At 40.8% G+C, this 18,821-nt stretch overlaps 1 protein-coding gene across 2 annotated transcripts in view; it reads left to right on the forward strand.

The window, feature by feature from the left end:
* The window catches only part of LOC121869306 (thyrostimulin beta-5 subunit-like), a 93,893-nt gene that overhangs the window by 72,763 nt on the left and 2,309 nt on the right, over window positions 1-18,821 (forward strand). For both annotated transcript variants that reach the window (XM_042370556.1, XM_042370557.1), the window contains exon 4: window positions 17,499-17,573. In XM_042370556.1, coding sequence (XP_042226490.1) covers window positions 17,499-17,573 — 75 coding nt within the window. The remainder of the gene's footprint in view (window positions 1-17,498; window positions 17,574-18,821) is intronic.

The following is an 18,821-nucleotide window of genomic DNA, read 5'->3' on the forward strand; positions in this document are numbered from 1 at the left end:
TAAGGGAGCAGCATTTATTAGTACTACATTTTCGGGTTGAGTAGACTCACTGCTATCATTTAGGATATCATCGGGCGGTTGGGTCCCGGCGATATCCACTGTGGCCACCTGTGTCGGCTCCCTGCGACATGGTTTCCGACAATGGTCACTCTTCCTGCAATAAACACAAGGTCGGTTGTTTCTCTCACATTCACAATTTGTGCAGTTTTGGTTCTGGCTAGCACAGACGCAGCAATGTCTGTTACCAGGCATAGTGAACAGCACCTTGGGCGACAGATACTTCCGCCTCCGACCTCTGCTTTGGTCCCATACAGACGAAGAAACTAGTTCTTAAAAGTAAAGGGCGGAGAGGTGACGGGCTGGCCTGCGGTGTCCGGGCAGTAGGGGCATACGAGCGCGCGCGGTTGTGTCGGGCACCTCCCATGTGGGCGACAATCCACGCATCAGACTGATCAACTGGGAGCAAGAATTGTCACACCTAACACTTGTTTATATATCCTTGGCATAGATAACCACTATTTCTATGGTCTCACTGATGTAATATTAGTTATATATACTCACTTGGTCTGCCGACACTACATGAAGTGGTCGTTACTTGAGGGGGGGGGGGGCCAGCGCAAGGCACTTGGCCCCATAGGGGCGAGAGTTGCGATGCCACCCTTGCTGAAGTAGGCCTATCGACACACTGGCACTGACACTAGGCAACTACAGTCGCTGTACCATTCAAATACTCACAGGCTTACTTGAAGATCGCCGGTGAACACACGCACTATTTGCGTTTAATGCCGTAAGGGATGAGAAGAGCCGTCGGCGACGATGCTCAAGGTGACATCCAATATTCATCGACCCACTGAAATTCTCGCTCCCACAAACTGAGTATATCCCTACCAATAACACTTTAGATCAGGGAGGGCACCCCAACACACCCACGCCACCTGGGCCACCACCACTACTACTACTACATCTACTTTTTTTTTTTTTTTTTTTTTTTCCCAAAACGTGGCCTCCAGCCTCCCCCAATAGCCACACCTTCGCCACCATTTAATTACCTTAATATTAAATATCCTAATACATAAGTAGCTATCCTATCTGTGTTAAATTAGTAGTAGCGTAGCCTCCAGCCTCCCCCAATAGCCACACCTTCGCCACCATTTTATTACAATGAAATTAAATATCCTAATACAAAAGTAGCTACCCTAGCTGTGTTGAGTTAGTTAAGCTGCAGATCTATGCGGTATTCAGTGACTTACGTCATAATCAATATCTGTGAACGTTGTCGGCTTTGGGGCCGAAGATCTCGTTCCCCTGAGGCAAAGCAATGCGGACCTAAGCAGAGAGAAGGACAATCGACATCTCAACCAGGTTGCAACGTAACTTCGGGTCTGCTGCTTCTGTTTGGATAAAACCTCGGCTAGTCTTGCATAGAAACATCTTGCACTTGGTCCCATACCGCCAGAGGTTGATAACACCAGAGGAGTGAAGCTGCCTTGATCCACATTCTGAATTCTCTCCCTTACGGCCTGTTATTGTCATTCTCGTTCCTCTTGTACGCAGCATCGAGAGCTAGGTTACGGTGATATGAGGCCATAAGGGTCGAAAATCCTGATGTCGAAGAAGGCTCGCTGTCCTCGTGTCCAGAATCCTCGAACACTGACGTCCACACGGGCTTCGTTGGATGTGTCTGAGGTCCTGGGATGGAGATTTTCACCGTCCAATGGAAGGAGAGTCGGTTTCACCGTGACGTCATGGCAAATTTCCTTCGGTGTATTTGCTGTGAGATCCCTAACTTCGTCATACCTCATGCACACGAAGCCCCCTCCCCCCCTTCTTGCACACCATGGTGTGGTCAGTGTCGTATGGGGAGCCACACACGCATTGGGAGAGCAAACTTTCTACTGGCCAATCATACCTTAGACAAGTTAGAGCAATGGCATCTATGAATTCTTTTTTATTAAGGCTGAAGCCCTTTGCCCTTATCGGCAACGTTGTCAGCCAGTTTGAGGCGACCACCTCCTGCGCTATAGCTACTTTTTTCTCAGGTTCTCTGAAAATTGCAGCATCATTATATATATATATATATATATATATATATATATATATATATATATATATATATATATATATATATATATATATATATATATATATATATATATATATATATATATATATATATATATATAATTTTTTTTTCGGGGATTAGCCCACCCGGGTACAGGTCACTGACCCACATCGGGGCCTGGGGGGCGAAAATGTAATAGTAATAATAATAATAATAAAATAATAATAATAATAATAATAATAATAATAATAATAATAATAATAATAATTAATAAAGAACCTGAAAGAAATACAAAAATGAAAAAAAGGTCAAAAGTGAGAAATAATATATGTATGTTGTGTTGTCAATATAAGATAAACAATTGAAACCCTGCAATTGTGTGTAAATGAGGCAGAAAGTCAGATCAGCAACCTGGGACTTGGTCACAATTTTCGTGATGCCATGTGACAGCAGGGTCTACCATTAGATAATACATTATGATTCCAATATCTTCCCTGGCAGTAGTACCTCCCTGTTTGGTAGCTGCCTACTACCACTACCTATAGTTGAAGTTCATCACTTTGGGTGTGCTGTCGCTCTGTCGTAATAAGCCGTCGAATCTTGTTTAATTAGTTGGTATCTACCTGACTTGTTGCATTCTGATCTATTATGTGCTCAGTGAGAGCTGCCATGAGCTTGAAAGAGTTATGTTTTTCGGTGGCAGCAAGCTCCTCTGGATTAGTCAATCCCATTCCTCCTAGTCTGTGGTAATGCAAGGAGTGACCTTTCTGCTTGGGTTAAGTGAAAGTGTTTCAATAGTGTTGGGATAAAGGCGACCTTGATGGCTTCTTCCAGACGGTGGAGGAGGGGTCCTATATCAGGGATAGTTCGCATCAGGTAATTCCAGCAATGCTTGACCCCAGGGGTGATAATAATAGTAGTAATAATAATAATAATAATAATAATAATAATAATAATAATAATAATAAAAGTCACTGGTCCTACCAATGGTGTGATTCATCACCACGAAATAATACAAAAATAACGTCGTGTGTGTGTGTGTGTGTGTGTTTCCATCTCTTCTATACTTTTATGTAATTGATGTGTGATGTCTGAGTTTTTGTAATGCTGAAAATTTACTATTAAGTAACGTTTCACAGGTATGTATGTATGTATGTATGTATGTATGTATGTATGTATGTATGTATGTATGTATGTATGTATGTATGTATGTATGTATGTATGTATGTATGTATGTATGTATGTATGTATGTATGTATGTATACCCAGCATTAAACCGTCGCACAAGACACACAGGCATGATTCTATAATTCATCGTCCAGGAAATATAAACTTCATGCAAAAAAAATAATAAGAAGAGATAAAATCTGTGAGAATAAAACAAATCTTTCTCTGAGACCGAGGACATAATATGTTTACGTGAGACAAGTTGGAGTGTTTGTATCCTTGAAGAAATAAAACAATTGAGAGACGTTCCCTCTCCGCTCGTCAACTTTGATCACGAGGGCTGCCGGTCTGAGCTCCGTGGCCGTGAAGTTGTAATCACCAGAAACACAGAGCAGCGATGCGTCCCTCCAACTAGCCTTCAGACCAGCCCAGTTGGTGCAAGTGAGTTACGAGGTACAAAGCTGTGCTCTAAGTAGAGGAGTACAGGCAAAGGCTGCCAACTCAATGGAATCAGAGGCGGGAGACACCAAGTAGTGACGGGGGTGTATCCTGTATCGGGTAGTCGTGTGGTGTCAAAGTGAAACGAGTATGAACGGAGCAATTACAGCCTTAGGTAGTGTAAGTTTTTGGTGTTGTTTAGTCAGCCAGATGTGCGACGCTCTTTATCTGACTGATGTATATTTTTTACACCTGAGGGATAGTTTTACAAATGACAACGATCACAACCAATCATAAATCTTGGTCCGTCTTGTTTACCTCTGTCACATATAAGCTTTTATAATCCTATCAACTTAAATATAACTGCTGTGATGAACCATATGTTGTGCACAAACAGGTATTGAGATATACAATACCGTATGTATTTTCTGCAATGAGAAAAACGAGTAAATAGGGGAAGAAAGATAGATACAAAAGGTGTGAGAGACAAAAGGTGCCGGAGCTCTATTCTTAGACTTTGTAATATGACAATTCTCAGAACTAGGCCGTAGGAAGGATCATCTTCTGCCATATTGTAATGGTGTCATAAGAGGAGATATGTTGTACATTTATAGATCACGCCACCGTATTTCCAGTACTTAGTCTGGCAGCAGAGTCTTCAGTCGTCAGGGTATTTACCTGTATGGCTGTGGCTGTTGAATACGGACGCTTCAGCTTATCACCAAAGGTCAGGCTGGGAGCTGAATCCGGAGGCTGAAGTTAATATCCAGTATTAATGGTCGAAGCCTCATCCAAGACTCCAGACACTTCCACCACTAAGACTGAAATATCTGAGCCCAGAATTTAAGGCAATTTTAGGACTGAGATAAGAAACTAAAGCTTCATGCGAGACTTCAGACTGTGTCTAATACTGAGTTCGAAAGCTGAAGCGAGAGACAGAAGACAGTACAGTATCCTGCTGAAACCTAAGATTTTATATAATATCAATATTGATATTAGAGAAGTTGACACAGAAAAAAAACCCCTATATGATATTACATCACTTGTTCTAACACAGGCTAGTGACCCCCGGCTCTTTCTCTTACTAAAACTGAAAAGGGAACTCAGACGCTTAAGGCTGCTCCCAGTACTAAGTTGAAACTCAGCAACCATAAAAAAAAAAAAAAAAAAAAAATGAGCAAACACACACTAACCTTTTCACATTTTTCTAAAGACGACAAGAGTGATTTTTTTTTACCCCCTGCCATTTTAAAGTTGGCCTCTAAGGGTTTAAACAGAAAAGACTTATTTACAGTTTTCCGAGAACACTGCAACTCTTATTAGTTTTTTTTTGTGGGAGTCTTTAACTTTAACGAAAGGAAGGTCAACGTCCTTCCATGTGTCTTTTTTTTTTTTACCAAAGGACGGAGGACTGTCTCTCCTCTCGTCGGTCTCTGAAAATTGTCTCCTTTGTCTCAGTTACCGCTCCTGGAAATAGAGTTCCGGTACCTCCTACCTCTTACAGTCACTTTGTATATATCATTGTCTTTCTCCTGTTTATTATTCTTGCCCATTTCACTGTTGTTTTCTTCGGATTTTTTTAATCACAACATGAATCGTTTGAAGTATTTAATTCGGACGTTTGAGTGAGTGCTAAATAAAGTATATATATATATATATTGACAAAATCACACGGGAAAGGAAACAACGGAGCACCTCTTTCGTCTTTATTCAAGACATCTTCAGAGGCAACTGGATTACATGGACAGAGAGGCTTATCCACGTTTTCATTGTGGATCTACATGATCTATATATATATATATATATATATATATATATATATATATATATATATATATATATATATATATATATATATATATATAAGTAAATCACTGTGGGTGCGCGTGATCCAGGTATGCTGATAACCACAAGGAAAGAAGAAAACACTAAGTTCCCAAGCTTTTCGTGTATATATATATATATATAGAGAGAGAGGTTATCGGGATCCTGCTAAAACAGGAAAAAGTGGTAAGTTACTAGGTTAGGTTAAGTCACGGTGCAGTGGAGACAGGTGGGTGAGGCAGGTGGGTGAGGAGGAAGGTGGGTGAGGAGGCAGGTAAGTGAGACGAAGTGGGTGAGGCAGGTGGAGTGGAGACAGGTGGATGAGGTAGGTGGGTGAGGAGGCAGGTCGGTGAAGCAGGTGGATGTGGCAGGTGGGTGAGGCAGGTGGGTGAGGCAGATGGCTAAGGCAGGTGGGTGTGGCAGGTGTGTGAGGCCGATGGCTAAGGCAGGTGGGTGAGGGAGGTGGGCGAGGTAGGTGGGTGAGGCAGATGGCTAAGGCAGGTGGGTGTGGCAGGTATGTGAGGCCGATGGCTAAGGTAGGTGGGTGAGGCAGGTGGGGGGAGGAGACACCGCTTTACGTAACGATGATTGTGTTCAACAAGGTTGCCACCACGCAACAATCATCCCAATTTTCTTCCTCCACCAAATTTCTCTCCTGGAAACAGAATTTCTCATATGTACTTTGTGTTATGAGGTCAGAACACACCAGAGATGAACTATCCTCAGTTGTAGTACTTTATGTCGTGAGGTCAGAACATAGCACACCTAACATGCCTCACCACATCAATTAAAGTTTGATTCGTTGCCACAACTCCGACTAACAGCATTACATGGACAGTTAGTAAGCCAATTAAGCTCCATCAACCGATACACCGAACTGCCTGACGGAGATAATTGGGTGGTTTACTCGAGCTATTTTCTGGGAACTTGTAATATGTGATTGTTACGGCCTTCCTCGACGATGATTGGCTAAAGTGTTTGTAAACGACTTAATAACCTTGTTAGGTTAAATCCTTATTTGTTTTATATTTTGTTTCTGTGTTTTTCTCTATCTCTTTCTCGCCTTTCCATTACACACACACACACACACACACACACACACACACACACAACAAATATCACCGACGACTTACTCTTAGGTATCAAGAACACGGAACAAGACACGCCTTAATGAGGTAAAGGAAGAATATTTCTCCCAGTCAAAACACACACTCAATTTCCCGCCAGCTTCCTCACATGCTGTTTACGAACGTTCTTAAGTCAGTAACGTTCCCTCATAAGTTAGTAACGTTCCCCTGTAAGTCAGTAACGTTCCTTCATAGTATTATTTCTACTCTCCACTGACGTGTTTAAGGTAACAATGTACCCTAGTATCCCTTAGTGACGTTCTTAAAGTTGTAACGTCGTTCCCTGGTAGCGTTATTTGTTATCCCTATTATTATTATTATTATTATTATTATTATTATTATTATTATTATTATTATTATTATTATTATTATTATTATTATTATTATTATTATTATTATTATTATTATTATTTATTTATTTTTTGTTTTTGTTTTTGTTTACGTATTTACATATATTCTATTTGTATCCATACTTCCCTCAACTGATAGACAGAGGGAATTATCGTACCCACAGAGTAGAGTAAGTGAAACATGACAAGACGTAACCGTCGACCTTTTCTCCCTAAGCGCTCTCCACTGAAATTACGTTAAATCTGTCCAATTATACCTTGAAGCACAATCACGATAGGTCATAGTCCAGTAACGTTTTGCTATATTTTATCAGGATTTTAAATGTGTCGTAGTGAATATAACCAATAGCTAAAATATATAACGATGAGCCTCTAGCAAGTGAAAATTTATATATATTTTGGTAAATTTTCTTAAAAGGGTTTCAGATCTTGATTGAAGTGTCTACCTAAGTTAACATACGCACTGGACCGCTTGTACAACACCATAGTTACTTAATTTAAATACAGAACCCTTCATCTGACAATTTAATGCTCTTAGCGAGAGTATGAACCTCTTATTCGACCCTAAGAGATTCGTATAAGGGATTTCGTAGCGGTGTGAGACCTCTTTCCCATTATTAGGAGTCGAAATAGTGGCAATATCTTGGTGAATAATTATGTTTTAAGTTATTTTATTGCGGGTGTAGAGTTTCTTTGTTTATAATTTTCAGTTGCAAAAGTTATGACGTAACACAGGTCCTTACACACACGCACACACACACACACACACACACACACACACACACACATCCTTACACACACACACACACACACACACACACACACACACCTCGGATCAAAGATTTATGCAACAGAGAGACAGAGCCTTTTATCTCAATGACCACAACCGCTACAGGTCCCTTCGCAACCGAGTCATCCGCGAAATACGCACTGCAAGGAAGTCTCACTACCCAACCAAATTGCAACACCTGAAGCAGACCAACATCAGTCAATGGTATGGTAAGCTTAAAGAACTCTGTGGACTAAACAATAAGACACACCCCCTCCCCTTCCTTAGCCATCTCACTAATGTTGACGCAGCTGAGCAATCAAATAACCATTTCACTACTATATGCCAGACGCTCCCCCGACTTGACACAACCAATCTCCCTGCTTACCTACCAGCCCCCCTTCCCACTGACTTAGTAGAAAAATTTGAAGTAACAAAACGTCTGGACAAACTTAAGTTAATACGCTCCACCACCCCCCATTGACTTACCAATGAAACTCTTCAAGCAGTTCTACCCGGAGTTTGCTAAACCCCTCTGCTCCATCATCAATGCTTCTCTCAGTCAAGCCAGATGCCCAGCTGACTGGAAGACTTCGTATGTATCACCAGTGCCCAAGTCAACCAGCCCACAATCCTTAAATCAGCTACGACCTATTGCAATCACCCCAATACCCAGCCCAATCTGCGAAAGTTTTGTGTTCGACTGGGCTTATGCTGATATTGCAGGAGTCGTAAACCCTCAGCAATTTGGTAATATGAAAACTTCCTCCACCACTCGCTGTCTTGTCAGCTTTCTCGACTACATTACCGCCATCTCGAGAAACGAAAAACGTCTGTAGCTGTCGCCTTCATTGACTTCACTAAAGCATTCGACCTAGTCGACCACAATTTAATCATCAACAAAGCTATTGACCTCGGGTTTCGAATAAGTCTTATACCATGGCTTACAGACTTCCTCAGTGACCGACTCCAAGCTGGACGCTTCCGAGGGTCTGTCTCCACCTTTCAGTCACTCACCTGTGGCGTCCCTCAAGGCACGAAGATGAGACCACTATGCTTCCTTATGCTTATCAATGATGCCCTAAGAGAAACCCCTGCTCGCTGGAAATATGTCGACGACTTCACCATTGGGATCAGCGTCAACAATTCTACTCCCGACTATACCGCCCTTCAGGATTTATTGACCAGTCTCCAAAACTGGGCCACCAACAACCACGTCACCATCAACCATACCAAGACCATGGTTATGCACATCAACCTCTCCTCCGACGTTGTCCCACCCCCTTCCATTACTTGAGGTCCCAACACATTCCAGGTTGTAGATTCCACTAAGCTCCTCGGCGTCACCATAGACATCAAACTAAATTGGAAACCACACGTCAGTGAAGTTGTCAAATCCTCCAGTTTCCGTCTCCACCTCCTCCGCCGACTCAAGTCCGTCGGAGTTCCTGCACCCGTGCTCCTCAGTGTTTACTCAACATTCATACTTCCCAAGCTCACCTATACCTCCCCTACCTGGTCTTCCTCCCTAAATGCCACACAACGTAAACACCTAGAAAAAGTGCAAAAGAGGGCATGCAAGCCTATTCTCTCCCTTTCCTACTCCACATGTCAAGAAGCGCTCAACACACTGACCCATCACCACGACCTCATCTGCAAATTTGGTAAGAAGCTGCTGCACCATCTTCGACACTAGCTCCTACTACCACCTGAGATCCCTAGCCCGAGAATTGCTGTTCGACGCCACTACCGCATCCAGCCCATACGACCACCAACTGATCGCTATAAGAACAGCCCAGTCCCAACCATTGTAAAAATTATCAATAACTTGTAATAAACCAGTGTATTCACTCCCAGTAAATCCTACTTTTTGTACTGTCACTATGTTGAAATGCCCTGTAGTTCGAGCTTTCCCCACCTAGTTATTATATATCTTATTTGTATCACTTATGTCACTTGTGTATTATTTGTAAATCGAAACCCATTCCCCAATTAGTAACTGTATATTTTCAGCCTTCTGGCTGCTATGCTCTTTCAATAAACCGTTTATTATTATTATTATTATTATTATTATTATTATTATTATTATTATTATTATTATTATTATTATTATTATTATTATTATTATTATTATTATTATTATTATTATTATTACACACACACACACGATAAAAGTACACACATATCATTACTTTTCATCTCACTGAATACCACAAAATTCCTTCCATTTTTTCTTAAACACTTAGCCTTGATATTGTCCACCCTCTCTCAAGCGTAAGCTCTTGTAGGAGACGCCCGCTCATTACTGCCCCTTGAGTGCTAACTTACCCTCCTTCGACCTCATTATTTTGTGTATTAAAAGTACCGTAGAATAATTTCCTTCTCTGTTTCTTATATATATATATATATATATATATATATATATATATATATATATATATATATATATATATATATATATATATATATATATATATATATATATATATATGCTGAAATAACCACAAGGAAAAGAAAAGCACAGGATTCCCAAAGCGCTTTCGTGTAATTCACATCTCCAGGGTGGTACAGTCTGTACTCACCCTGAAGAGTGCCTGGCGCCTGATTATCCAGCATATAGATCACGCTTGCACCTACAGTGGTTTACTTGCATATATGTATGTATGTATGTATGTATGTATGTATGTATGTATGTATGTATGTATGTATGTATGTATGTATGTATTCTTCCAAAAATATATAAAATATATAACAACAAATCAACAAATACAGTACGTAATTATTAGTACCATATAGACTATATTCCTTCTGAGTTTATTAAATATTTATATTAAAACTTAAAAGCAGATTTTTTATTTCCCATAACAATAAGTCCCATTTTCTTTCGTTCACAGACTGATTTTTTGAACGTAAGGAGACTAAAATAAATTACACAAGGGCTATAATTATTTATTCCCATTGCATAATTATTGCTACCATAAAATGGTTAGGTGAGGTTAGGTTAGGCTATTTTAAATTACGTTATAAGTTGGGTTAGTTTAAGTTACGTGTGTAGTTTATGTTTTCTTTGGAAGTAGAAAGAAAAAATTTAGACTAATTCCAATCAACCAATTGTCATACATTTTAGTATTTGCTTTTATATATTTTCTTTCTTTCTTTCTTCCTTTCTTTCTTTCTTACCTTTATGATAAACAACTCGAATCTCTTATCATAGTTACTGTAGGAGTTACAGGAACCAAATAGTTTTAACCCGGCGCCTTCCTTCACCCTGATACACCCTTCAAAACGTCAGCCTCACCTTAACAACGGTTAAACAAATTGTTCGTATGATATTGACCTTAAGCGAGTCTCTCTGTTCCCCGTATTATTATGAGCCAAAGATTTTTTGGGGTTATATTTTGTGGAAAACGAGCTTGTGATAAATACCTTCTGTGACGTCACTTGTTACGAGAGGTGGTAGGTGTTGGTGTAGACGGGAAGGTGGTTCAAAGTGACTTATATTTCACACGTTATGTCTATACGAGAAAATATTGGGATTTTTTTAACATGAACTTCCCTCAGACTTTGACATGTAAGGTGATGAGTAGTAATGTCGCTATATTTCATATTTGTTTATTAAATTACAAAAGTACAAAGTAACTGTTGTTTTTTCACCCACTAACATTCGAATCGGGTACAGAAACGAAGAGAAATATAATTAATTTTTTTGGTGAGAATGAAAATAAAGAAAACCAATGAGAAACCAACAAACGTCTCGAATAATTTATAAGGAAAGACTTTAGAGTATATTATAGGTAACAAGCTTGCGTTGGTAAACAATTTATATAATAAGAGCAGCATATGAAAAGGCTCGTGGTTTTCTATGGATAATTGACATTAGGTTTAACTAATTGGCAGTCAAGTATAATCACCAATTCACACATGACTACCTCTGCTATACCAGGTGTGTTAAATGAGGGGGGTTAACGTTATTGGACTATTACAGGTGAGTGGAGATGCTACTCACACACACACACACACACACAGTTGTATAACATAAACACAAATTTACACAACCACACAACACACACAGACACACACGCATACACACACACACACACACACACACACACACACACACACACAGTCGTATAACATAAATACAAATTTACACACCACACAACACACACAGACACACACACACACACAGTCATGTAACATGAACCTGAAGTTACACAACCATCTTTACACACACACACACACACACACACACACACACACACACACACACACACTCGTATAACAAATTTACACAACCACACAACACACACACACACACACACACACATACAGTCATTATATACAACCTAATTTACACACACAACACACACACACACACACACACACATTATGTATAAACACAAATTTACACAACCACACAACACACAGACACACACACACACACACACACACACACACACACACTCTCATCACACACATCACCTCACACACACACACAGATCGTATGTAAGCCTGAAGTTACACAAACCACACACACACACACACACACAGTCATATAACACAAACACAAATTTACTGGCCACACAACACACACAGACACACACACACACACACACACACAGTCGTATAACATAAACACAAATTTACACAATCACACACACACACACACACACACACACACAGTCATATAACACAAACACAAATTTACACAACCACACAACACACTCCCATCTGCAAAAAAGCAAACACACACAAACCATGTAAGCCCAGTAAGGCACACCTATAGGCGTGCGTGTGTGTGTGTGTGTGTGTTTTAATGGGAATGCCTTTGAGAAGGAGGAGTTTACGTGGGCGGGGAGAAGGCGTGGGCGTACGTTTTTATCTTGCTCACTCGACGCAGAACACAACAGGACGTCAGATGGCAACAGCTGTGACAAAGACATCTGAGCTGAGTAAACTACGACCACCTGAGCTGTTTTAGTCGATGACAACACTCGCGCTCCCAATCTCACCTTTTGTCTCTTTGTGTATGTGTCTTGGTCTCTCTGTGTTGTGTGTCTCTTTGTCAGTGATTCTGTCTCTATGTTTTCTAAGTTTCTAGTTACATATGTCTCCTGTGTTTATTGTCATACGTTTGTTGTAAAGTGTCCTTCGTCCCCGTCGCTGTTCTTCTATTAATATATATATACTATATACCTGTGTCCATTTGTGTAGTTCTTCCAGTTTTTTCTTTCATATGTCTGTCTAGCTCACATTTTCCCTCTATTGTTTGCTTTCTTTATTATCCTCTTCGTTTGCCTTTACTTTATCCCTCTCTCTCTCCTTCTATCTCTCATCACAACTCTATTGGTCTAACGATACTCCTGAAGACTTTTTAGCACATCCGCCAGAATCTCTCGTCTTGTCAGTTCTAATCTTTTACTCTAAGCTGCAGTTCAGTCTTAAACTCTCTCATCTCTCCACACACTCTACCTCTTCTATTTCTGGAATCACCCTGACCACTGCTTTCCGCCATCGTTTCTCTTCCAACTGTCAGAATCTTACGAGTTTGACATCTCTAGTAATTCCGGTCGAGTTCATTAGTTTATTTTTACTTCAGAAGGCGTTTTATAAAATATAGTTCCTGCCCACGCTTGATATACCACACTCGTTATAAAATGTCCTCTTGAAACAGAATCGTCATGCAGGTGTTTTTTCGCATCTGTAGAGTTTGGTGTCATGCTGGACACCTGGAAAGACATTAATTAACACTCTGTACCTGAAATTTCTTGATGCTTCTTCTTTACGGCCGTGGACGGGCTGAAGGACGCTGGACGGACACCTTAAATGCCTGGGCTAGTGCAGTTGTATAAGATGAACACAGGGACGCGGGATAGGACTTTAGAAATCTCTATCTAGTATGGTGGTGTAGGATGGACTCTAAGAATGACACTAATTCGTAAACCTACACAGAGATTGAAAACAGGAAGTCTGGCTAGAACACCTAAAAGGACGTTGAGTAGACGAAGAGACGCTGGTTAGGACACCTAAAAGACTGGTGGCCAGTGTAGTGGTGCAGGAGGAACCCCCTCCACACAGCCACATCATGTCCACCTCTCTCGTGTGATTGGCTTCCTTGGTGGGGGGTCGAGTTGAAAAATTAAGACATACTTTGTAAATAATATTCCTTTTCCCAGCCAGGGTACATGATTACGTATATAGTTACACACACACTACTACTACTCTACTTTGCTGTCACTCGGAATCGAGTATGACGATCATCCAGCTATGATATAATGTTATGTTTTATTAAGGATGTTACCTTCGATGGTGAGTTCTGAGGTGACTAGAGAGGCCGATACGAGACCGGCAGGGTCGTCCACAGATGTTACACGTGTGGAGAATTACATATAGTGCAGGGGGGGGGGTGTTACGGTATGAAGTAATCGTCTCCCAAGTGAGGAGGTCGATTTGGTACTTTTCAGGTTTGTCTTAAGACTAACCTTATACCTTTTCAGTTGCCAGCCAGCGTTACGTTAATTATTCATTAGATGACTGTAAAGTAGCTGCTTTGGCAGTCTACTGTCGTCCATGCGGGTAACATGGCCTAGTCTGGGCCCACGAGGTACCCATTTACTGCGTGTTGCCACGAGGAGGCACAGCAGGAGTCTTGATGTTGTAGAGGCTGCGTACTGGCAGGGGAGGACTTATGCAATTTGCTTCCACGTTCGCCACGAGGGCTAGCCAACGGCGGTAGCTGATAGCGATAGGAAGCAAGCAATGCTTGCACCTTAACACTTACATAATGCTGCCACACTAGACTCATTACACCACCTTATATAATATATATATATATATATATATATATATATATATATATATATATATATATATATATATATATATATATATATATATATATATATATACTTGATTACGTTGAATTACATTCATACACATATACAATGGGTTCAGTTCACTCATCCACTAAACACTGTGGCTAACTTCCACCGTGAGACACAGAACCCTTCCACCGTTAAGTGAGAGGCGGACACGTTAACAACTGAAAAGGGCACCTAATACGTTTTGTGGTTTCCAGTGGTAGCGCCTCCGCCTCTCTCACACATTTGATGAACGGTTCGTATCTCAGTTAGGGGTAGTTTAAAATACGAACATACACATACTGGTATATACATACGCCAGATAATGCATATTTAATGAGCGGGAAAGAGAAATACGCATGAGTGAATTAATGATCTTCATATAATGATTTAAGAGATACTACATTTCGGCCCAGTACTCTATCATTATTCCAGGAACTTAAAAATTTATTGAATAATAAACTCGGGTCCTCTGGCGGGCCTTGTTATAACTAAGGAGACTGGATTAAAAAAAAGAAAAAGAATTCAGCCTTTTCCGGGAGAATCAGCCCAATGGTTAAGTACAATAAAGCGAATTGTAGATAAATTTGTGCTTCAAGTTGCCATCCCTCACTCGCCACCACAGTCGAAAGTCTCTAAACCAAGATACCGTCTGTCTTAACAAGACTAAGGTTATTTATTTTTTACCTTTTCAAACCCTTCTTAACTTAAAAGTGGACTTGTTCTCTATAACCATTACCCGAACCAAAGGTTATTTATTTATTTTTTAATTTTCCTTCTTGACTTGGTGATGAAAGATCCACAACTAGCTTGGGTAAGCCTTTTAAGTGTCGTCTGTTATGGAATTTGTGGCCTAGGTAAATTTTTTTTATACCGTCTGATTGTTTACTTTGTCTGGTGACAGCTGTTGGATATTTTTGTCTGGTCTTAAGTTTGAGACAATACCCTTACTTATGAACATAAGTACTTTATTTTCATCACTGATAAAAGGTAACATCTGGTTACCGTGCCCTCTTCTGTTGAGTGTGCGTGTGTATGTGTGTTGTTTCTTTATTGTTGTTAGGAATATTGTGAGAAGGAGGGTGGAGAGAGGAAAAAGGCTTTTAATTGGATTTACTACTGCAGCCTCACCAGTGCCACGCCCACTCACCAGTACCATCCCCAGTACCACGCCCCCAGTATCACGCCCACTCACTAGTACTTTCCCCAGTAACACGCCCACTCACCAGTACTTTCCCCAGTACCACGCCCACTCACCATTAACATTCCAAGTATCACACACTCACCAGTACTTTCCCCAGTATCACGCCCACTCACTAGTACTTTCCCCAGTAACACGCCCACTCACCAGTACTTTCCCCAGTACCACGCCCACTCACCATTAACATTCCAAGTATCACGCCCATTCACCAGTACTATCTCCAGTACCACAACCACTCAACAAGTACCAACACCCCAGTACCAAGCCCACTCCCCAGTAATATCCCCAGTACCACACCAACTCACCAAGTGCTATCACCCCAATACCACGCCCACTCACCATTACCATCACCAGTACCACGCCCACTCATCATTAACATCTCCAGTACCACACCGACTTACCACGTACCAACACCCCAGTACCACACCCACTCACCAAGTACCACACCCCAGTACCAAGCTGTACAGGTGCTCGGGGAGGATAAGCATGTCACTTTATATGACGAATGAGCCAATAAATTTATACAAAGTGTCAGTAGGGTAATATAGACACCCCTCACCCCCCTTCCCCACAACCCCTCACCCTTCCCCCACAACCCTCACCCTCCCCACAACCCTCACCCCCCCATATCCCTCACCCTTCCCCACAACCCTCACCCTCCCCACAACCCTCACCTCCCCCCACAACCCAACACCCTCCATCCCAACCCCACCAAGCCCTCCTACCCCTTAAACCTTCTGGGAAGGTGAGAGAGAGAGAGAGAGAGAGAGAGAGAGAGAGAGAGAGAGAGTTAAGTGGTATGGTATTGGTATGGGTAAGTGGTAGGGTATTGGTATGGGTAAGTGGTATGATATTGGTATGGGTAAGTGGTAGGGTATTGGTATGGGTAAGTGATAGGGTATTGCAATGGTTAAGTGGTAGAGTATTGGTATGGGTAAGTGGTAGAGTATTGGTATGGGTAAGTGGTAGGGTATTGTTATGGGCAAGTGGTAGGGTATTATAATGGTTAAGTGGTAGGGTATTGGTTTAGTTAACCATACCAATACAGTATCTTACCAATGCCCTTCCACTTAGCCATACCAATACCCTACCACTTAAGTACTGCAGCTTGAATTATCAACCACAATTGAGATGAAACTACACCGAGAATAGCTATCACTAATTGCTACAGGGAGTCTCCACAGAAAACGAAGGAGGGGAGACTATATTGTATTTAGAAACCCCACCCCTCTTATTGCCGATGAAAATACACAGGTGGTGTAATTAGATTTCAGATGATAGCTGATGTAATCTTGTTTTGCTCATTATAAAGATGATATCATAAACTTCATTGAAATTACTGATAATATATTGTATTATTATTATTATTATTATTATTATTATTATTATTATTATTATTATTATTATTATTATTATTATTATTATTATTATTATTATTATTATTATTATTATTATCATCTGTGCCCATGCCCATATTTTCAAACATTTCTGAATCTCTCATTCTCCTCTCTCTTTCATTTACTTTTCCCCTCTCCCCATCACTTATCTTTCTCAATTTCACTATCCTTTCTTTCTACTCATTTTATACACTCCCCCCTTCTCTTTCTTTTAATATCTCACTTCCTCTCATCCTCTCCCCTTCAGCCACTCCTCCGTCTGCTCTCCCCGCTGTCCACTCATCGTTATGTCTCCCTCCACAGATCGCCGACTGGAAGTTCCCGTACAAGAGGTCCCACCACCCAGTGTGTATGCACGAGGAGACGCAGCTCACTGTGGTCAGTATCTGCACGCCTTCTCCTTCACACACATGCATACAGTATAGGTACTCTTACACACATACTGTACATACATAGTTACATACATACATTACATGCACAAAACATATATATGCATACGTGATTATAAACACGCTGATACTTCTATATACAGGGTGTCCAATGACACCTAATGCTAGGAACATGGGTCCGATTGTCAACGGTTACGGAACTATGGGGATTTGAAGTTAAGAGAGATTTACACGTAGTTAAAATGTTTATTTGACTAAGTGCTACAAATGTATAGTTTCGTCTAAAATAAATGTTAAAAAAAGCAGCCTTCAGCTTGTGGTAACATTGAATGAGTAACCCTACCAAGAAAGCCAGGGTCGTTCTGTATGTGTTTTGCATCGTCCATATTTCGACGAAGCATACACTGTATACATACCTCACAACACACACACACAAGGAGTAAGCATGATCCTTATTTAAGACTAACGCCCGTATTATTAAACAACATCTTCTCTTGAAGAGGGTCGTGTGTTTCAACCCGAGTTTTAAACTAAATGAGTCCTGAGGGACACCGCAATACAGTACTTAACGTGGTGGTGTGGCGGTAAAATTAACTAATTCCAATATTATAAATTAATTTTATTGGAATTAGTTAATTTTACCGCCGCACCACCCAGTTAAGTACAGTGCTGCGGTGTCCCTCAGGACTCATTTAGTTTAAAACTCGGATTGAAACACGACGACCCTCTTCAAGAGAAGATGTTGTTTAATAATACGGGCGTGAGTCCTTTTATTTCAGGGAGCGGACACATAGCCAGGTGTATGGTGAATATGGTCACATCGCCATTGCCTTAAACTTACTCTAGCCTCAAGATATGGCTGGGACAACATGAACACCCTAACATATTCGGGAATCACTCACACTACTGTAATTCTAGCTATTTGTATGTTAAATCTTTTTCTTATTATTTTTTTTCTCAATCGAATGAACTCCGTTTTTAATGGATAAAATTCAAACTGTTACATATATAAACGTCACCATTTGTCATACTGTGTCATGATTACCGATCATACCTGTCAATTCGTCTCTTCGTCTCTCATATATATATTCAAAGTCTAACTATACCAAGTCAACCCACTTCGAGTCGAAAATTCGTCATTCACCATGCATAACGTCATCTGGCTGACAGCCCGGGGGTTGGTCCGGGGTGGGACCTCAGTTACCAGCTGTCCGTTGTGGTGCGAAGGTCTATGACA

Source organism: Homarus americanus, unplaced genomic scaffold (assembly GCF_018991925.1).
Source record: "Homarus americanus isolate GMGI-L3 unplaced genomic scaffold, GMGI_Hamer_2.0 scaffold36734, whole genome shotgun sequence".
NCBI lineage: Eukaryota > Metazoa > Arthropoda > Malacostraca > Decapoda > Nephropidae > Homarus > Homarus americanus.